The 17,907-nt window shown below is 42.4% G+C and overlaps 1 protein-coding gene across 1 annotated transcript in view; it reads right to left on the bottom strand.

Moving 5' to 3' along the window:
* nacad (NAC alpha domain containing) overlaps positions 1-17,368 on the bottom strand; it is a 67,205-nt gene extending 49,837 nt beyond the window's left edge. Inside the window, exon 1 of the mRNA XM_060823737.1 lies at positions 17,168-17,368. Within this exon, the coding sequence (XP_060679720.1) occupies positions 17,168-17,237 (70 nt within the window). The 5' untranslated portion in view covers positions 17,238-17,368. The remainder of the gene's footprint in view (positions 1-17,167) is intronic.
* Between the last annotated feature and the right edge of the window lie 539 nt (positions 17,369-17,907).

Raw genomic sequence — 17,907 nt, 5'->3', positions numbered from 1 at the left:
GTGTGATTTTTAACTTTGTACACCCCAGTCCAACATATAGCTATAAGTCTGGCAGCTTCAGAACTTGATCTATGAAGGAGACAGAGGCAGAGGCAGTCAGTAAAAGCTAGCAACGCTTTGTCAATGTAGAACAAAGAAGGAGAGATAGTCTGACACGTGAATCTGCCTAACAACCAAAGTGAAGAAGCAGCTTAAAAATTGCCCGCAAGCACATTAACAGCTTGAGTGTTGTTTCTGCATGTGCTTGCATCCCGATCTCATTAAAAAGCATTTGGCTATTTCTCAGAGATTTAATTAGCTCTCAGTGCTCTTGCTCAAAGAACATTCTGGAACTTTCACTATAACAACAAGAGCTCTCAGTCTTAAGTTGTTGTAGCTTGATCTATGTCATTTGCCTGCATATCCATGGGAACAAGCAAAAGCCTAGAGCGGAAGGAAGACCAATGGAAACCCTACTGAATTGAATGACAGGTTGTTTAGGAGCAGTCATCAGACTGCATTATTGGCCTGCAGTCCTTCTGCAACCTTCCGTCAGAACGCAGTTTAGAATAACGAAATGTAAAATAAACATCAACACTAATTACACTTGATTTCTAAGTTTGTGTTTTTTCAAACCTGGTGCAAACTGTAAAATGTACAAGAGATCATAAATGTACACAAGTCAAACCAGAAAGGAGCATTCTGCTTTTTTTCACAATGTGCAGGAGCCAACACAAGGAGCGCACAGTGGCAGAATGAAATCAATCATTTGCTTTAACTGTTCTGCAGATAATTAAGAGTTGAAAATGTGTTGCTGGAAAAGGGCAGCAGGTCAGGCAGCATCCAAGGAGCAGGAGAGTCGACGTTTCGGGCATGAGCCCTTCTTCAGGAAGAAGGGCTCATGCCCGAAACGTCGACTCTCCTGCTCCTTGGATGCTGCCTGACCTGCTGCCCTTTTCCAGCAACACATTTTCAGCTCTGATCGCCAGCATCTGCAGTCCTCACTTTCTCCCTGCAGATAATTAAACCATATAATGACCTGGATGGGAGTGAACCAGTCCATTTTAGCCACCACATTTGAGAGTATAACAGGAACTGACCCTGTGAGAGACACACACACACACACACACACACACACACACAGTCACTTGGCTTTTTTTCCCAGTACATAAGCAAAGTTTTGCATCCAGCGAAGCCTCAAAAGCTGAAATAGAAAGCCTTTTATTGATTAAATGAAGAGCATTAAGCTTTCCTGCTGCACTCCGACTCGAAAAGCTTTTAACCCAATTATTGGCTCGGTCTCCATGCTATTCCTGTCCATGATTACAGAAGGTTAAAAAAAATCCTGAGGCAAAAGGCCACTTCACTGAAATGCAAGCACATTTTCATCCAAAGAATCTTACAACGCAGAAAGAAAAACAGATAGAAAACTTTGATTTACATAATGTCTTTTTTGACCTCAGGACATCAGAAAGTGCTTTCGAGTTGAATGTAGGACTTCAAGCAACCAATCTACACAAATTTGCAGAAACAGAAATGTGAACATGAGCAGATAATTGGCTTGAGAAGTGCAAACATACAATTTCAGAAAAGTGGGCTAGTCTGTCCCTCCAGCTTGCTCCTCTATTCAGCAAGACCACGACTGAACTATTTGCGTTCGAATTCCCTATTCCTGTTTACTTCCAATAATCTTAGATTTTTGCTGCACAGGGAATCAATTGACCTCTGCCATAAAAATATTCAATACTACCCCTTGCATCATCTCCATTGCTTTCTGAGCTACAGGGAGAGGCTGAGGCTGTTTTCCCTGGAGCGTCAGAGGCGGAGGGGTGATCTTAGAGGTTTACAAAATTATGAGGGGCATGGATAGGGTAAATAAGCAAAGTCTTTTCCCTGGGGTCTGGGAGTCCAGAACTAGAGGGCATAGGTTTAGGGTGAGTGGGGAAAGGTATAAAAGAGTCCTATGGGGCAACCTTTTCACGCAGAGGGTGGTACGTGTATGGAATGAGCTGCCAGAGGAAGTGGTGGAGGCTAGTACAACTGCAACATTTAAAAGGCATTTGGATAGGTATATGAATAGGAAGGGTTGGAGGGAAATGGGCCGGGTGGTGGCGGGTAGGACTAGACTGGGTTGGGATATCTGGTCGGCATGGACAAGTTGGACCGAAGGGTCTGTTTCCGTGCTGTACATCTCTATGACTCTATGAGGACTCCAAGTCTCAACCAGCTGAGACAAATATTGCCATCGGTCCTAAAACAGCAACTTCTAATTTGAAAAATGTCCTCCGGTTCTGGGTTCATCCTCAAAAGGGACCATTTTGTCCCAGAATCCACCTTTCAACATTATGCAGGATCTTAAACTCTTCTGTTACATCACCCTTCATTCTTCTAATCTCCAGTGAAAGAACATCCAGTCTGTCCTACGTTTCCTTATAACACAACCCCTCATTCCTGCTCAGAACCATCTCCACTGCATTTAATCTTTCCTTATACAGAGGAAATCAATACTGTACACAGTATTTGAGATGCGGTCCCACAATGCACTTGGGACAGCATGGTGGCTCAGTGGTTAGCACTGCTGCCTCTCAGGGTCCCAGGTTCGATTCCAGCCTCAGGCAACTGTCTGTGTGGAGTTTGCACATTCTCCAGGTGCTCCGGTTTCCTCCCACAATCCAAAGATGTGCAGATTCGGTGAATTGGCCATGTTAAATTGCCCGTAGTGTCAGGTGAATTAGTGGGAGGGAAATGGGTCTGGGTGGGTTACTCTTCGGAAAGTCAGTGTGGACTAGCTGGGCTAAAAGGGCCTGTTTCCACACTGTAGGGAATCTAACCTAAAGCACAACATGCTTATTTTTAGCACTCAATTTCTCAATATTGAAGGATAGCATTCCATACACAATTCTTCATTACTGGTTGTACTTGCGTTTTAACTTTTAGAGACTAATATACCAGAATACCTGTTAGACATAGGGTAAACCCTTCTGCTTATTTAAACCAGCAACACAAAGATATTCACCTCCCCCACACCCCACCCCCACCCCTGCCACCATCTGTTAAAATTTGAGAGGGAAAGAACTACACCAGGTCATGATTTAAAAAAAGAATAAAGTTGTTAATTTTACAAGTCCAACAGAGAATATTAAAAACAGCTATTTACAATTCCTTTCTCTTTAACCTATCTTTTACCTCCCACTCTACAATACTAGTCCAATAAAAAAATCCTGATTAAGATTTACAAGAAAAAAAATTCAACTTTCAAAACTAGTCAGCTGCTGAATCTTCTCTTTGTATCTTCACTGCAGATTTTCCCACCATCATCTTTTCGATGTTCTATTGCGCAAACTTTGCATGGACAGGTACCTTTCAGAGAGCGGTTCTGCTGGCAGTCTGAACTTGGTGGTGGCTTGGCAGTTCTCCCCCTAACTGTTCAAAATATCCCAAAACATTGGAACATTTCATTGGCTTTAATATTACCAAACTTTAACTGAATTCTGGTATCTTGGGGCATAATCTAAACTGAATTTGAATTTTTTGTGTTTCATGGCAACCCAGATACTGCTAGCCGTTTCAACAAAGTGTTACATTATTACCTTGTTCCGAACACTCTGCTTTTTCCTTGCTAGCTTTTCAACTCTCAAAAAAGGTACAGTACCTCTACCTTCATAACACCTGAATCCCTCTCTATCTTGACAATAGAAGACGTATAAACAAACAGTCATAATTAGGAGAAAGAGGCCATGTGGCCCATCTACCTGTTTTGCCATTCAACGTGATCATATACACTGATCCTCTCCCTCAATTCCATACTCCCCCTCTTTCCCATATCCTTAACACTTTTGGTTTCTAGAAATCTATTTATTTAAGCATACTTCAGTGACCTCATCTGCACTGTCTTCTGTGGTAGAGAATTCACAGGTCCACCATCCTCTGAATGATTTCTTCCCATCCTGGTCTGAAATGGCCTACCATCACCTGAGACTAGGATTCTTGTTCTGGACTTCACCTCTCAATTAGGAGAAAGAACCCTGTCTTCATTTGATCCAGCCTCAAAACTAAATCCATTTCAATAAACCCCCACCCACCACCATTCTTCTAAACTCCTCTGAATACAAACCAAGCAGACCCAATCTCTCCTAATACAACAACTTTGAGAATTCCCAGAATCAATAGTTTCCCTCTATGGAAAATACATATTATTCTGAGGCAGTGAAATCAAAATTGCACACAATATTGTGGATGTAGTCTCACCAAGGCTGTGCATAACTACAATAACTTTCCTACTTTCTGAACTCAAGCCCCCTTGCAATAAAGGCCAAATTACCATTTGCCTTCTTAACAGCTTGCTGCATCTCATGCCTGCATCTAATCACTCCTATACAAGAACAACCATGCCCTGTCCACCGCCTTTTAATGAAATTACCTAATCAAGTGGAGCCAACTCATCCCTGATACCTTTGTAGTTTCACTCATTGAGTGTTAGGACCCTAGTTCTGGATTGGGCTACTCATTCCCTTGGACTTCTCACAAAAATTAACTAACCCCCTTTGTTCACAAAACCAAATGTTATATTTCCTGCCTCAATTTGTGCCTCAATGTACTAGTCTAAAATCTCATTTTGTCTATACTCCAAGTATTCATGTACATGATTGTCTATAACCTGGTGTCATGTGACATCTCAATATTAATCAATAATGTAGCATGCATCTTTAATTTTGTGTTTAATGCCATCTCTATCTCACCATGACCATGGTTGGAGGCTTACAAGTAACTCCTTTAAATATTTTCCACCTCTTGTTTTTCACCTCCACCCAGTTTCTGTGCCAATGACCTTTCTCACAATTGCACGGATATAATCTTTTGTGAACATCTTTTCCATTTTGCCCATCATTGTGGAAGATTAATCAATCTTGGGGGTTCAGTGCCAAGATTACCTCGCCAGGTCTCTGATTACAATGGTGATTAGGGGCAACATGATGGCTCAGTGGTTAGCACTGCTGCCTCACAGCACCAGGGACCCAGGTTCACTTCACACTTTGTGCAGACACCATGCAGACAGTCACCCATTCTCCCTGTGTCTGCGTGGGTTTCCTCCCACAATCCAAAGATGTGCAGGTCAGGTGAATTAGCCATGCTAAATTGCCCATTGTGTTACGTGCATTAGTCAGGGGTAAATATAGGGGAGGGTAATGGGTCTGGGTAGGTTACTCTTCGGAGGGTCAGTATGGACTTGTTGGGCCAAATGGCCCGTTTCCATATTGTAGGGAATCTAATCACAATCATGTCATATCTATGCACAACTATTTGAGCTGTGAATTCGTGTACTTATTGCAAGGTCCATTTACATTCAGATATAGTACTTGTAAAAAATGTCAAAAAGACAAGTCAAACATCTATTTTTGGTATACATCTTTGCTATTAGTCCTTATTTCCTCTGCCTTATGGAATTATGGAAAGTGGGCAGGAAAGTGCAGTTGATGCTGAGACGAGATCAGCCATAAAAGGCAGAGCAGGCTCAAGGGGCTGAACTGCCTATTTCTACTCCTTGTAGTTATATTATATTGTTCCACAGATTTGTTCCACCTTTGTCATGCACTTCCATCTTTGTTTCCCCTCACTCTTGCCTCCCCTCAGATTCCTATCCCCCTGCCACTCTAGACCAAATCCTTCCCCACTATTCTAATTAATGCTCCTGAGAGGATATGGTCTCAATCCTGCTGGGGTGCCTCATCCTCCCCAAAATTAGTCTGATTACCTCATGTATCTAAATCTTTCCTCCATACATCATCCATCCAGGCTCACATTTAGGATAGTCACATCTCCTGTTCCTGAACTTGATAGCACGTGACACAGATTAAAAACTTTGAGATAATAAAGTGGAAAGAGCAAGCCATTCAGCCTTTCAAACTTGCTCCACCATTCACCAGATCACACCTGATCTGCCCTAGGCCTCGACTCTCCTTTCATGCGAATTCCTCAGAGTCCTCAACTTCTGGATATATCACAAACCTATTTTTTTAAAATGCTTTCATTGATTTAACCTCAGGGTAGAGAAGTCTAGACATTCACTACCTTCTGGACAAAAAGAAATTTCTTTGCCCATCACAATTTAAAATGAGTGCCCTTTATTCTGTAGCTGTCTCCTAATGTCATTCAATACTCCCCATTTGTAGAAACATCTTATCAGCATCTACTCTGTCACCCTCAGAATGTTGTGTACTTCAATAAGATCACTCTTCAATTCTTCGAGACACTAAAATCAATAAAGGCCGACCTATTCACCTGTTCTTGAAAAGTTAATCTTACATCTCCGTAATTAACCTAGTGAAATGCTTCTGAACTAGCTCCAATGCCAGCATATTATTTCTTAAATGTGGGGACCAAGACTGTACTCCAGTGTGAGTGCCAGTGTGAGTGTGTATGTCAGTGCCAGTGAGAGTATCTGTGTGTGTGTAGTGCAATGGTGGTCACCTGTAATGTGACATGAACCCAAGGTCCCGGTTGAGGCCCTCCCTATGGGTACCGAATTTAGCTATCAGCCTCTGCTCAACCACTTTTCTCTGCTGCCTGTCCCGAAGTCCACCTTGAAGGATGGTCACCCGAAGGTCAGAGGCTGAACGTCCTGGTCCAGGGGTGAATTTGTACGTGCAGAGTTACATTATACTTTGCTCAAAAACTGCTTGAGTTTATGTAAAACTCTGTTATCTCACTTTTTAGATTAGAATCAGTCTAAACATCATGGCACAGACAGAGAACACAGGGGGCTAACACCTTCAACATATTGTCCAGCTATCACCATTGTTAACTGCTAACACGAGAATGTAACTTTTTAAAAAAAAAGATTGTGATTTACACATGAAAGTGAAACTATCACTGTATTCTAACAGATGAAAAGCTTAACAATCAATTTTTCAATGTATAATTTCAGTTACATCACACAGCAAATTTTTGCTATAAATTCTGTTACAATTGAGCCCTCCACAATCGCCTGAAGGAGCGTCGCTCCAAAAGCTAGTGTGCTTCCAATTAAACCTGTTGGACTATAACCTGGTGTTGTGATTTTTAACAAAGCATCATGTCTGTGACATGAAGCCAATCAGCATTCACTTCCCTCTTTATTCCAGACAGAAATTTCACAAGTTCCAGGTCCATCTGAGCTCAACCATCTAAAAGAAATGGAAGTAATTATTTCTTCCATCACTGCATTCTATTGCAATTTCAAAGCTTAAGCCTCCAGTCTCTTTCTAGATAGAAATCTTAAATTCATTGCCATTCCAACCCCTGTATCACTACCAAATATTTTGTGCAGTCTCCTTCCGAATATTGCAAGGCTTTCTTTTTGAAAGGAATTTCATACTCACCACACTGACTTATCTATAAAGACACTACAAAAGCCGGAGCACAGTGACTCTTTCTTTAAACCATTGTTTCCACTGTCAAATAGCATCAAGCACCCACGATATTGTCTCAAAGCCATCATAAGTAAGCAGTTTGATCATTGTTCTATTTGAGGTCCTATTTCATCATCCTACTCAACAGTCTAAAAGGATTGTGTATCTTTGGGGAGTTAATACTGTGTAAGCTGAACCTGACCTATATCAATACCACACTGGAAAAGACAACTAAAATCCTTCCAGGCCACATCAGTCAAGATTGTAAAATATGATACATATGTCATCTCAGGGTTTCATGCCCTGTTCTCAAATGAATTAAACTTCACATAGTGCTAGTGTCACTAAGTTTAGATTGCAGAAACTTATTGACTAAAGAAAGAACAAAGTTAAAAGGGTATTGCATTTACCTGAAAAATGAGCAGACATCTCCAGGAGTAGCGAGGACCCTGAACCTGCCATATCAAGGACACGTAATTGAGGAAATAAAGGTTAGAAATCCTGAAGCTATACTGTGCCGATTGGATGAGGAATATATAATCTGGAATGAGTAATGTTCATGGAAGGTTCTGGGTTCTATTTGCTGTCTTTACTGAGGGGCTGATATCTGCAATGCATTGGAAAAAAATCACATCTGGCCCCAACACAGGCAGTAAAGTAAAAAAGAAAACAAAAATCAGTCAGGATTTCTCCACCTGCTTCCTATCAGTTAACACTGCTAGAACTGAGAATCGTCAAGCATTCTGACACAAAAACAGGGCATCCAGTCCATAAAGTCAGCATTAGATTTTTTACTCCCATTCTGTCATTCAGTTTCTTACCCATACATTCCCATCTCAATGAATTTCAAGCTCTTCATGATGCTGAGATCCTTCGTCACCAGTAACTGAGGAGAACCACCACATTTCAATGAGAAGCTGACAGGAAGGTAATTGGACAGAGGGCGAGGGACCAAGTGAAGGAAGCTGGGTAAGAGTGCCCACTGTAAATAGGAGGATTCCTGCTTAAAGGAGTGGATTGAGAGGTGGTGACAGAAATGGGCCAAATAGGACGGGACCAGATTGGGATATCTGATTGGTGCAGACAAGTTGGACCAAAGGGTCTGCTTCCATGCCACATGACTGAGTGCTTGCAGCATGTGAATACAGCTAAGCAAACCCACAACCAACAGATCAGATCGAAGCGCTGCAGTCCTACCAAATCCAGGTTGTGGATGATTGTTAAACAGCTTGCCAGAAGAGGAGAAGGAACAAATATCCCAACCCTCCATTATGGGAGAGTCCAGCACACATCCATGCAGAAGCATTGCCACGATCTTCAGCCAGAAGTGCCAAGTGGACAATCCATCTTTGCCTCTGCCTGATATTCTAAAAGGTCATTCTTCAACTCATTATTTTTCATTAGATTAATTTGGTGGGAGCAGGGGATTGTACTGGGAAGTCAATCCTCAGTCCCAACCCATCACTGCAGAAGTTCTCCAGGATCGTGCCTTCTACCCAACCATCTTTAGCTGCTCAAATCAGTGACCTTCCTTCCAACATAATGTCAAAAGTGGGGATGCTTACTGATGATTACATAATATTCAACACCTTTAGCAGTGACTCAGATACTGAAACAGTCAATGTCCATCTTAAACAACAGAGAATCTATGTCACACCTTAACATTCAGTGCCGTTCTAATTATAGATTTAACAGTCTGATTCTCCAACTAACAATATTCTGGGGATTACAGAAGCTGAAGTGCAACAATCAGGTTAATACAGTGGCTACTAGAGCAACTCAGAGGCTGGGAACTATACAACTGGTAATTCACCACCCAACTCTCCAAAGCCTGTTCACCATCTACAGGGCACAAGTCCGGAGTGGGATGGAACATTTCCCATTTGCTTTCAACACCACTCAAGAAGCTCCAGGTCAAAAGGAGTATGCTTGATTGCACCCATTCAACACTAACCACTCTCTGACTTAGTAGACACAGTGTAAGCCAGATACAAAATTCACAGCAGCAACTCACCAAGGGTCCTCTATGCATAATCTCTGCTACCTAGAAGGGCAGAGGAGCAGTTGCATATAAATATTCCTCTCCACTTTCCACAACAAGATGTAGAACTACATCACTCTGTTCCTTCACTGTCACTGGATCAAACTCCTGAAATTCCTGCCCTAATAGAATTGTATATGTAAATACACCACATCAGCTACAGCAGGTCAAGGAGGTGGCACACCACCATCCTCAAGGCAATAATGGCCCAGCCAGCAATGCCATCCTCGACCAGAACCCTGGGTCTGGGTGGGTTACTCTTTGGAGGATAGGTATGGACTTGTTGGGCTGAAGGGCCTATTTCCATACTGTAGGGAACACAATCTAGTCTACTAGAATGGTGAAAGAATTCCCCAATTCTTCCTTGCAGAGAGAACTAGTCTCCATCTGCCACTATCTCCACCCTCCTCTTAGCACAGCTTGTTCACTCACTGTACAATTTCTCCTTCAATTCCGCCCATTATATAAACAAAAAATGGAGTATGGAAGGTGCATGGCTCCAAACTATGCCTACCTTATTGAGAGATCCAGGAAATACTTCTTGTTCCAGTTCTACTCAGGTCCCTTCCCTCATCTCCTTTACCATTATATTGATTTATCAGGGTCATTTAGAACATAGAACATAGAAAGATACAGCGCAGTACAGGCCCTTCGGCCCTCGATGTTGCGCCGACCAAATCCTACCTAACCTACACTAGCCCAATAACTTCCAAATGCCTATCCAATGCCCGCTTAAATGACCATAAAGAAGGAGAGTTCACCACTGCTACTGGCAGGGCATTCCATGAACTCACAACCCGCTGTGTAAAGAATCTACCCCTAACATCTGTCCTGTACCTACCACCCCTTAATTTAAAGCTGTGTCCCCTAGTAACACCTGACTCCATTAGCGGTAAAAGGTTCTCAGTGTCGACCCTACCTAAACCCCTAATCATCTTATACACCTCTATCAAATCTCCCCTAAACCTTCTTTTCTCCAATGAGAACAGCCCCAAGTGCCTCAGCCTTTCCTCATAAGATTTTCCTACCATTCCAGGCAACATCTGGTCAACCTCCTCTGCACTCGTTCCAATGCCTCCACATCCTTCCTATAGTATGGCGACCAAAACTGCACACAATACTCCAGATGAGGCCGCACCAGAGTCTTATACAGTTGCAACATGACCTCAGGACTCCGGAACTCAATTCCTCTACCAATAAAGCCCAGTACACCATATGCCTTCCTCACAGCACTATTTACCTGGGTGGCAACTTTCAGAGATCTGTGTACATGGACACCAAGATCCCTCTGCTCATCCACACTACCAAGTAGCCTACCATTAGCCCAGTAATCCATCATCTTGTTACTCCTACCAAAGTGAATGACTTCACACTTAGCTACATTGAATTCCATTTGCCACCTTTCTGCCCAGCTCTGCAACTTATCTATATCCCGCTGTAACCTACCACTTCCTTCCTCACTATCCACAACTCCACCGACTTTTGTGTCATCCGCAAACTTGCTTACCCAGCTTTCAAGCTCTTCCTCTAGATCATTTATAAAGATAACAAAAAGCAATGGTCCCAAAACAGATCCTTGTGGTACACCGCTAGTAACTGCACTCCAAGATGAACTTAGTCCATCAACTACTACCCTCTGTCTCCTTCCAGCCAGCCAATTCCTAATCCAAACCTCTAATGTATCCTCAATGCCATACCTCCGTAGTTTTAGCATTAGCCTACCATGGGGAACCTTATCGAACGCCTTGCTAAAATCCATATACACAACATCTACTGCTTTACCCTCGTCCACTTCCTTAGTCACCTTCTCAAAGAACTCAATAAGGTTTGTGAGGCACGACCTGCCCTTCACAAAACCATGCTGGCTATCCTTGATCATGTTATTCCTATCCAGATGTTCATAAATCTTATCCCTTACCATTCTCTCTAAGACTTTGCCCACCACTGAAGTCAGACTCACTGGCCTATAGTTACTAGGGCTATCCCTACTCCCTTTCTTGAACAAGGGGACCACATTCGCTATCCTCCAGTCCTCTGGTACTATTCCCGTTGACAATGACGACATAAAAATCCAGGCCAATGGCTCTGCTATCTCCTCCCTAGCTTCCCATAGGATCCTAGGGTAAATGCCATCAGGCCCAAGAGACTTATCTATTTTCATCCTCTCCAATATTCCCAGAACCTCTTCCCTGCATATTTCCAGGCCATCCATTCTAATCATTTGTGACTCCATATTCACGTCAGCAACAGTGTCCTGTTCCTGAGTGAATACTGATGAAAAGTATTGATTTAGTGTCTCTCCAATCTCCTCCGCCTCCACACACAACTTCCCACTACTATCCTTGACTGGACCGATACCTACCCTAGTCATCCTTTTATTCCTGACATACCTATAGAAAGCCTTTGGGTTTTCCCTAATCCTACCAGCTAAAGACTTTTCATGTCCCCTTCTCGCTTCTCTTAGCTCTCTCTTTAGATTCTTCCTGGCTACCTTATAACTCTCTATCGCCCCAACTGAACCTTCACGCCTCATCTTTACATATACCGCCTTCTTCCCTTTCACAAGGGATTCCAATTCCTTACTAAACCACGGCTGCCTCACAAGGCCCTTTACACCATGCCTGACTGGTACATACTTATCGAGGACACGTAGTAGCTGCTCCTTGAACAATCCCCACATCTCATTAGTGTTCTTCTCTTGAAGCCTGTTTTTCTAATCCACACATCCTAAGTCATGCCTCACTGCATCATAATTTCCCTGCCCCCAGCTAGAACTCTTGCCCTGCGGCGCACACTTATCCCTCTCCATCACTAAAGTAAAAGTCACCGAGTTGTGGTCACTGTCCCCGAAGTGCTCACCTACCTCTTGCTCACATCTTCAAATGGAAATATTCATCAACTTTGTTTATAATTTCCACTCTTCTGCCATCATCGTATGTCCATTTCTGATTTTCTCTCCTCTTCCTTGAATAAGATATCAACTGATATTGACCAGTAAGCCTCCCACAGGTAACCTGACACTTTCTCACATCCCACATTCTGTACAGACTCCATTCCAATTGCCAATTTCTCCATCTCTGTTCCAACTGTTGACAAGAAATATTCTTCTATACTAGTGCTTCTGACATGTTTTCCCCTGCATCAACTGAGAAATTCCACCCCCTCCCCCAACAAGATTGTGGTCGATAGAGTCCATTCTATTTTATGATTTATGCTCTCACCCTTTCTCATCCATCACAGACCATGACAAGTTTCTGCTCAACTTTACCTTCCATTCCAGCACTCTCCATATTCAATGGATCATTTTTTGCTACCTCCATCACCTCCTGTAATGAGGCTAACACATTTTCTCCAGCTGTCTTCTTTCAGAATTCTTTGCAACAGAGAATTGCAAATGCTGAAAATCTGAAACAAAAACAAATTCCATAGGACTGATCGCATCTGTAGAGAGAGAGAGAGATTTATCGTACAACTTTTCCCTTCTGATTCAGTTTCTCCGTATTTCCCCTGACATTTAGTCATTTCATCATAAGACAAACTTCTCATCCCAGGGACCCAATCTAATGAACCTTCATTGTACCACTTCCAAAGCAAGTGTTTCTGTCCTTAAATGAGGTGAAGTCAAAGTCACTTCCTTGCCAAAGTACCATTTGACAAGTAAACTGAAGTCAATGAAGATCAGGAGAAACTCCCCATTGGGTGGAGTCTTATCCAGCATATTGGAAGAAAGTTGTGGTTGTAGGAGGTCAGTCATATCAGCCCAGAACTTTGCAGCCAGAGTTTTTCAATGTACAGTTCAAAATCCAGCCATCCTCAACTGCATCAATGAGCTTCTGTCCATAGTTTGATCGGAAATGAGAATGGTTGCTGATGACAATATTCATATCACCCACAGCTTCGGGAGAAGTTGAAGCACTGTGTTCCTACTTGAGCTGATAAGTAGCAAGCAACATTTGTACCAAAAAAGTGCCAGATGAGCATCCCCGACAATCAAGATTCTGACCTCTTCCCCTTGATATTCAATGCCTTTACCATCACGGAATCATCCACCATTGCCCAGAAATTGAACTGAACCAGCTAAATAAATACTGGGGCTAAGACAGCAGGTCAGGTGCTGGGAATTCTATGGAGTGTAACTCGTTTCCCAACTCCTTACAGATTGTTTGACACCTGAAAGGTGTAAGTCAGCAGTTTGATGGAATAGTCTTCACTTGCCTGGGTGCAGGCAGCTCCAACACTCGAAATTTCAAAGAAAATAATTGACTCAAATCAGAACCCTCACCTACCATTAAGAATTCGCTCCCTCCTCCTCCAGTGCACAGTGTCAGTATTATGTAATATCTATCAGATGCACCAAGGTTACTTCAAAAGCATCTTTCAAACCCATGAATTTTACCACCTAAAAAGGCCAAGGGCAAAAAAGAATACCCGCAAGTTCCCCTCCAAGTCGCACACCACCTGCTATGGAGTTATGTCCAATAATTGCTTAATCACTAAACTCCTTCCCTAATAGCATTGTGGCATTATCACCAAGCCACAGGGAGTGTGGCAATTTAAGAGGGTGCTGAGAAGCCACCATGTTAAAGGTAATTAAGAATAGACAACAAGTGCTAGCCTTGCCAGTGATGTTTCAACCTCATGAACGGGTTAAAAAAGAATTATGGCCTTGTCTGTCTTCCCATGACCTCGCCACTGCCAAGGACACTGCATTTTGCTACTTTCCAATCCCTTCTGGCTGCCTGCCAGGTGATCCATTCAGCTGAGGACAGGAGAGGAGGTAAAATCTGTTTGCGGTAATATCATTAAATTTGACACAACTTTCCATGTTAGATTTTCTACTTTCCTACCTCAACTCCATCCTGATGAAGCCAAGACAGAGTTATAGAGATGTACAGCATGGAAACAGACCCTTCAGTCCAACCTGTCTAGTGAGCAAGTAATCAGTTTATAGAACAGTCCCATTCAAGAAATTGTGGAAGCAACAATAATGATTTGTTCAAATGCAAATTAAACAGCACAAGTATTTTGAGGCATGACATGTAGTAAGGGAGGAGATAAGCAGCTACCTTTAGTCCTCTTGGGGTCTTCCAGACTTTTTGTTACAACGTTGTAATCTGTTGGATATTACTAGATGATGGTTGATTGCTTTAGTTGCTTAATAATTCCATCATCATTGTTTCATGCAACTACCAAGCTGGTTGAAAGCAAGCTAGACAGACACTGGTTTTCTTGTTGAGATAGAGACAACTAACTTGCGGAAAGATATTGTCATGGCTTGATGCCTAACCTTCACAAGAAGGTTTTCTGTGCAACCACTTTCTGAAGAATCTGAGTTATACTGCATGCTTCAGATTCACTGCTTCGACCCTAACTCCAAAGAGAGAGAGTGTTTTGACATGTTTGAAGAGGAACAAGTGTTGGTTAACATTCCTCCCCGAACATTATAACACTGTCGACAGGTCTAACTTATTAATCCTCTTTTCGGATTCCAATGTTTGACTTCACAACAAGGACAGCCCTTGGGGAACATGGACTGAACTGATGGCATGGCAAAATATTATACAATTGTCGAGTCTTCCTTAGAAAAGCAATCTCAGATCATTTTCTCAGCCTAAAATAAAATATCTTGGGAAAAAATGTATACTGCTCAAACAGTTCTTGACAGACTTAAGCATTCCACAGAATATTTCTGTGCTGTTGGGTCAGCAGCATGATGTGGCAAGCCAGTGGCAGAGATGTGAGGGAGAGGATCAGGCAATATTTATCCAGCATAATCACTCAAGAAATGAAACTGATGAGGCCTTAGTCTCTTAGCCTTCAAATAATTTGGCATCTCATGTCATTGCACAGGGTGACCTTAGCGTCTCAAGCAGGAAGGACTATGTTACAGAAGAAATTAGTCATAGCAAGTTTTGAGAAGATTTGTAGCTCATGTTGAGGTTCTGGATCGAGTTAGACCCCATCTCCCACCACCTGAGAAAAAGAACAGGAAATGACATCACCAACCCAAACACAAACAGAAAACAGGAATCATCAGCAGTGCTTCGCCTGGAGGCCCAGTGAAGATGTTACCTAGTAGGGTGACGAAACGTCTGGAAATGAACCTTCCAGCTGGGCGAGCAAACCTACATCCAAAAATAGTCATACTGGAGTTCAAAACAAATTTGTAGGCTAAGGTGAGTTCAGTGGAAATAACATGGAGAGGATTTGCAAAACAATACATGGCATTGTGTTTGAAAGAACACTGTGTTTGAGAAAACCATTGAGAAATTAAGAATTTTGCCCCACACAGAATTTGGTAGGAATCAGGAACACATTGCTTGAAAAGATGGTGGAAGCAGAAACCCTCAACACCTGGATACGCACTTGAAATACCCTAACCTATAGCGCCATGGAACAAAAGCCAGAATGATTCATTTTAATTGGCCTCAGTACTGTGCCACTACATCAGTGTGATTATATCCAGTATAAAGCTCAAATTCACATCCTCTGACCCAAAGGCAGTGTTTCAAACTGACCAATGACATTTCATTCAGTCATCTTTTCATCAAATTCTATAGCAGATATCTGACAAAAGTTAGCTCAATTTTTCTCTCCAACATGCTGCCAGACCTGAGATTCTTCAGCTATTTGTTTTTGTTTCAGATTTCCAGCACCTGCAGTTCTTTATTTTATTCTACAGTCCACTTTGTTTTCCTAAGACATAACTTCTAATTGCATAGCTATATCAATACATTGGAAATCATTTTGCAGCCAAATAAGACATTAGAAAATTGTTGCAATGCAACCACTGGTAACCAATTTGTACACAGCAAGATTCACGTTAAGAAAGAGGTCAGATGTTCTGTTTTGGAGATGATGGATGAGAAGATACATTTTGGGTCAGGACACGAGAGGAACTGCCCTGCTCCCCTTGAAAACGTGCTGCAGGATCCTTTATATCTATTGGATAGACCAGGTGGAGACTCAATTTCACGCTTCACCCAAAGGAGAGCACTTTAGACAGTGTTACACTTCCCTAGCACTGGATAGAAGTGTCAGCCTAAACCATGTGCTCAAATCTCAGGAATGGAGCTTGAATTCACAATCTACTGGCCCAGAGGTAAGAACACTACAGCTTGAAACAACCCATTTGGAGAATCAAGTTGGGTTCAAACATTTAGCATGATGTATTTCACTAACAGTCCTGTTTACTTGAACGAATCACACTATAATACCTTGATTTCATTCAGATTCTTATAGATGACAACAATAACAACATTTCATTTTAGCTAAGGTCCAAGGTCAGTAATCAGCCTTAACTTCTATTCGCCTTTAGTACAAACACTGATAAAACAAGGCATCCTTGAATGCACTTATTAAGCTTATCAACTATGTTATATAATCTGACACCACTTATCAGCTTTAAATCAAAACTGGCGCAGGGCAAGTCGAATCATGGATGCATACAGAGATTTAATTTTAACTGTGAAAGTAGATATTTAGGTCTGAATATGGCAGTATGCCCTGCTTTATTCAGCGTTATATCAGATAATGCTGCGTTCAGAACTGGAAAGCAGGTTTCATAGAATTATGATTTGCTCGTCCCCGTTATGAAAATGTCCGTCATAGTGCCCCACAATAATAAAAATGAATTTTCAACATCGAGGTGGGGGCGGGGAGAGGGAAGAGTGCAACATTAAGACTGTTAAGCAGTCATGCTCTGGAAAAAAAAATAAAAGAATGAATTAATTAAATCCTCTTCCCAACCCCGACGCACCTGGGCTCCTTTGCTTCGGTTGGAATTCCTCATGTAGACTCGCTGCATCTTTTGCTGCGTCTCCAGGCATTGTCGAACCGGCTCTCAGAATGAATGCGGCGGGTTCATTTAGGCGAAGCAGCCAAGCTTGTGTTGTTTGGTTATCCCTACACCTGATCCTTCAGCAGAGCTGGGGGAGGGGCAAGAAAGCGAGAGCAAACGTCTGTTGGCTGCGTGTGTGTGTATGTGTGTGTGAGGCTGCAACTGAGAGTGCGCTACACCAGCATCCCCTCTGACAGTGCACTCTACCGTATTTAGCTGTGTCATACTAGATGATGTCAGCAGGATTCTGGAGAAAAATCAGGGTGTGTACCAGGCACTGCAGAGGGAGGGAGCGAGAGAGAGCTCGTCTCTAATCAATACTGCAGAATAAGAAGCCACTTTTCCAGCGCTGGGGCTAATTGCATCACTCTGATCCTGTTTTCCACTCTAGAGATGAACCTCATTTTTGTAACCTTTGTTAGATTAATGTTTCACCCTTCATTTAAATTCAAGCAGTGTCTGTTTAAACATCAGCATGACTGCCACTAGTAATAATAACTGAAGCACAAAGACCATCAATGAAAAGGCGGGGAGAAGAGATAGCCTTGTTTGTTGAGAGTAAGGGGGGCTCTGTCTGTTAACGTGAAAACGTAGATTATTAACCCCTGCCTGGATAATAACCGAAAAAAAACATTCAATACGAAAGCAGGCGGACGTGG

This window comes from Hemiscyllium ocellatum, chromosome 4 (genome assembly GCF_020745735.1).
Source record: "Hemiscyllium ocellatum isolate sHemOce1 chromosome 4, sHemOce1.pat.X.cur, whole genome shotgun sequence".
Taxonomy (NCBI): domain Eukaryota; kingdom Metazoa; phylum Chordata; class Chondrichthyes; order Orectolobiformes; family Hemiscylliidae; genus Hemiscyllium; species Hemiscyllium ocellatum.
Note: the sequence above shows the minus strand (reverse complement) of the source record. Positions and strands in the feature narration are given on the sequence as shown.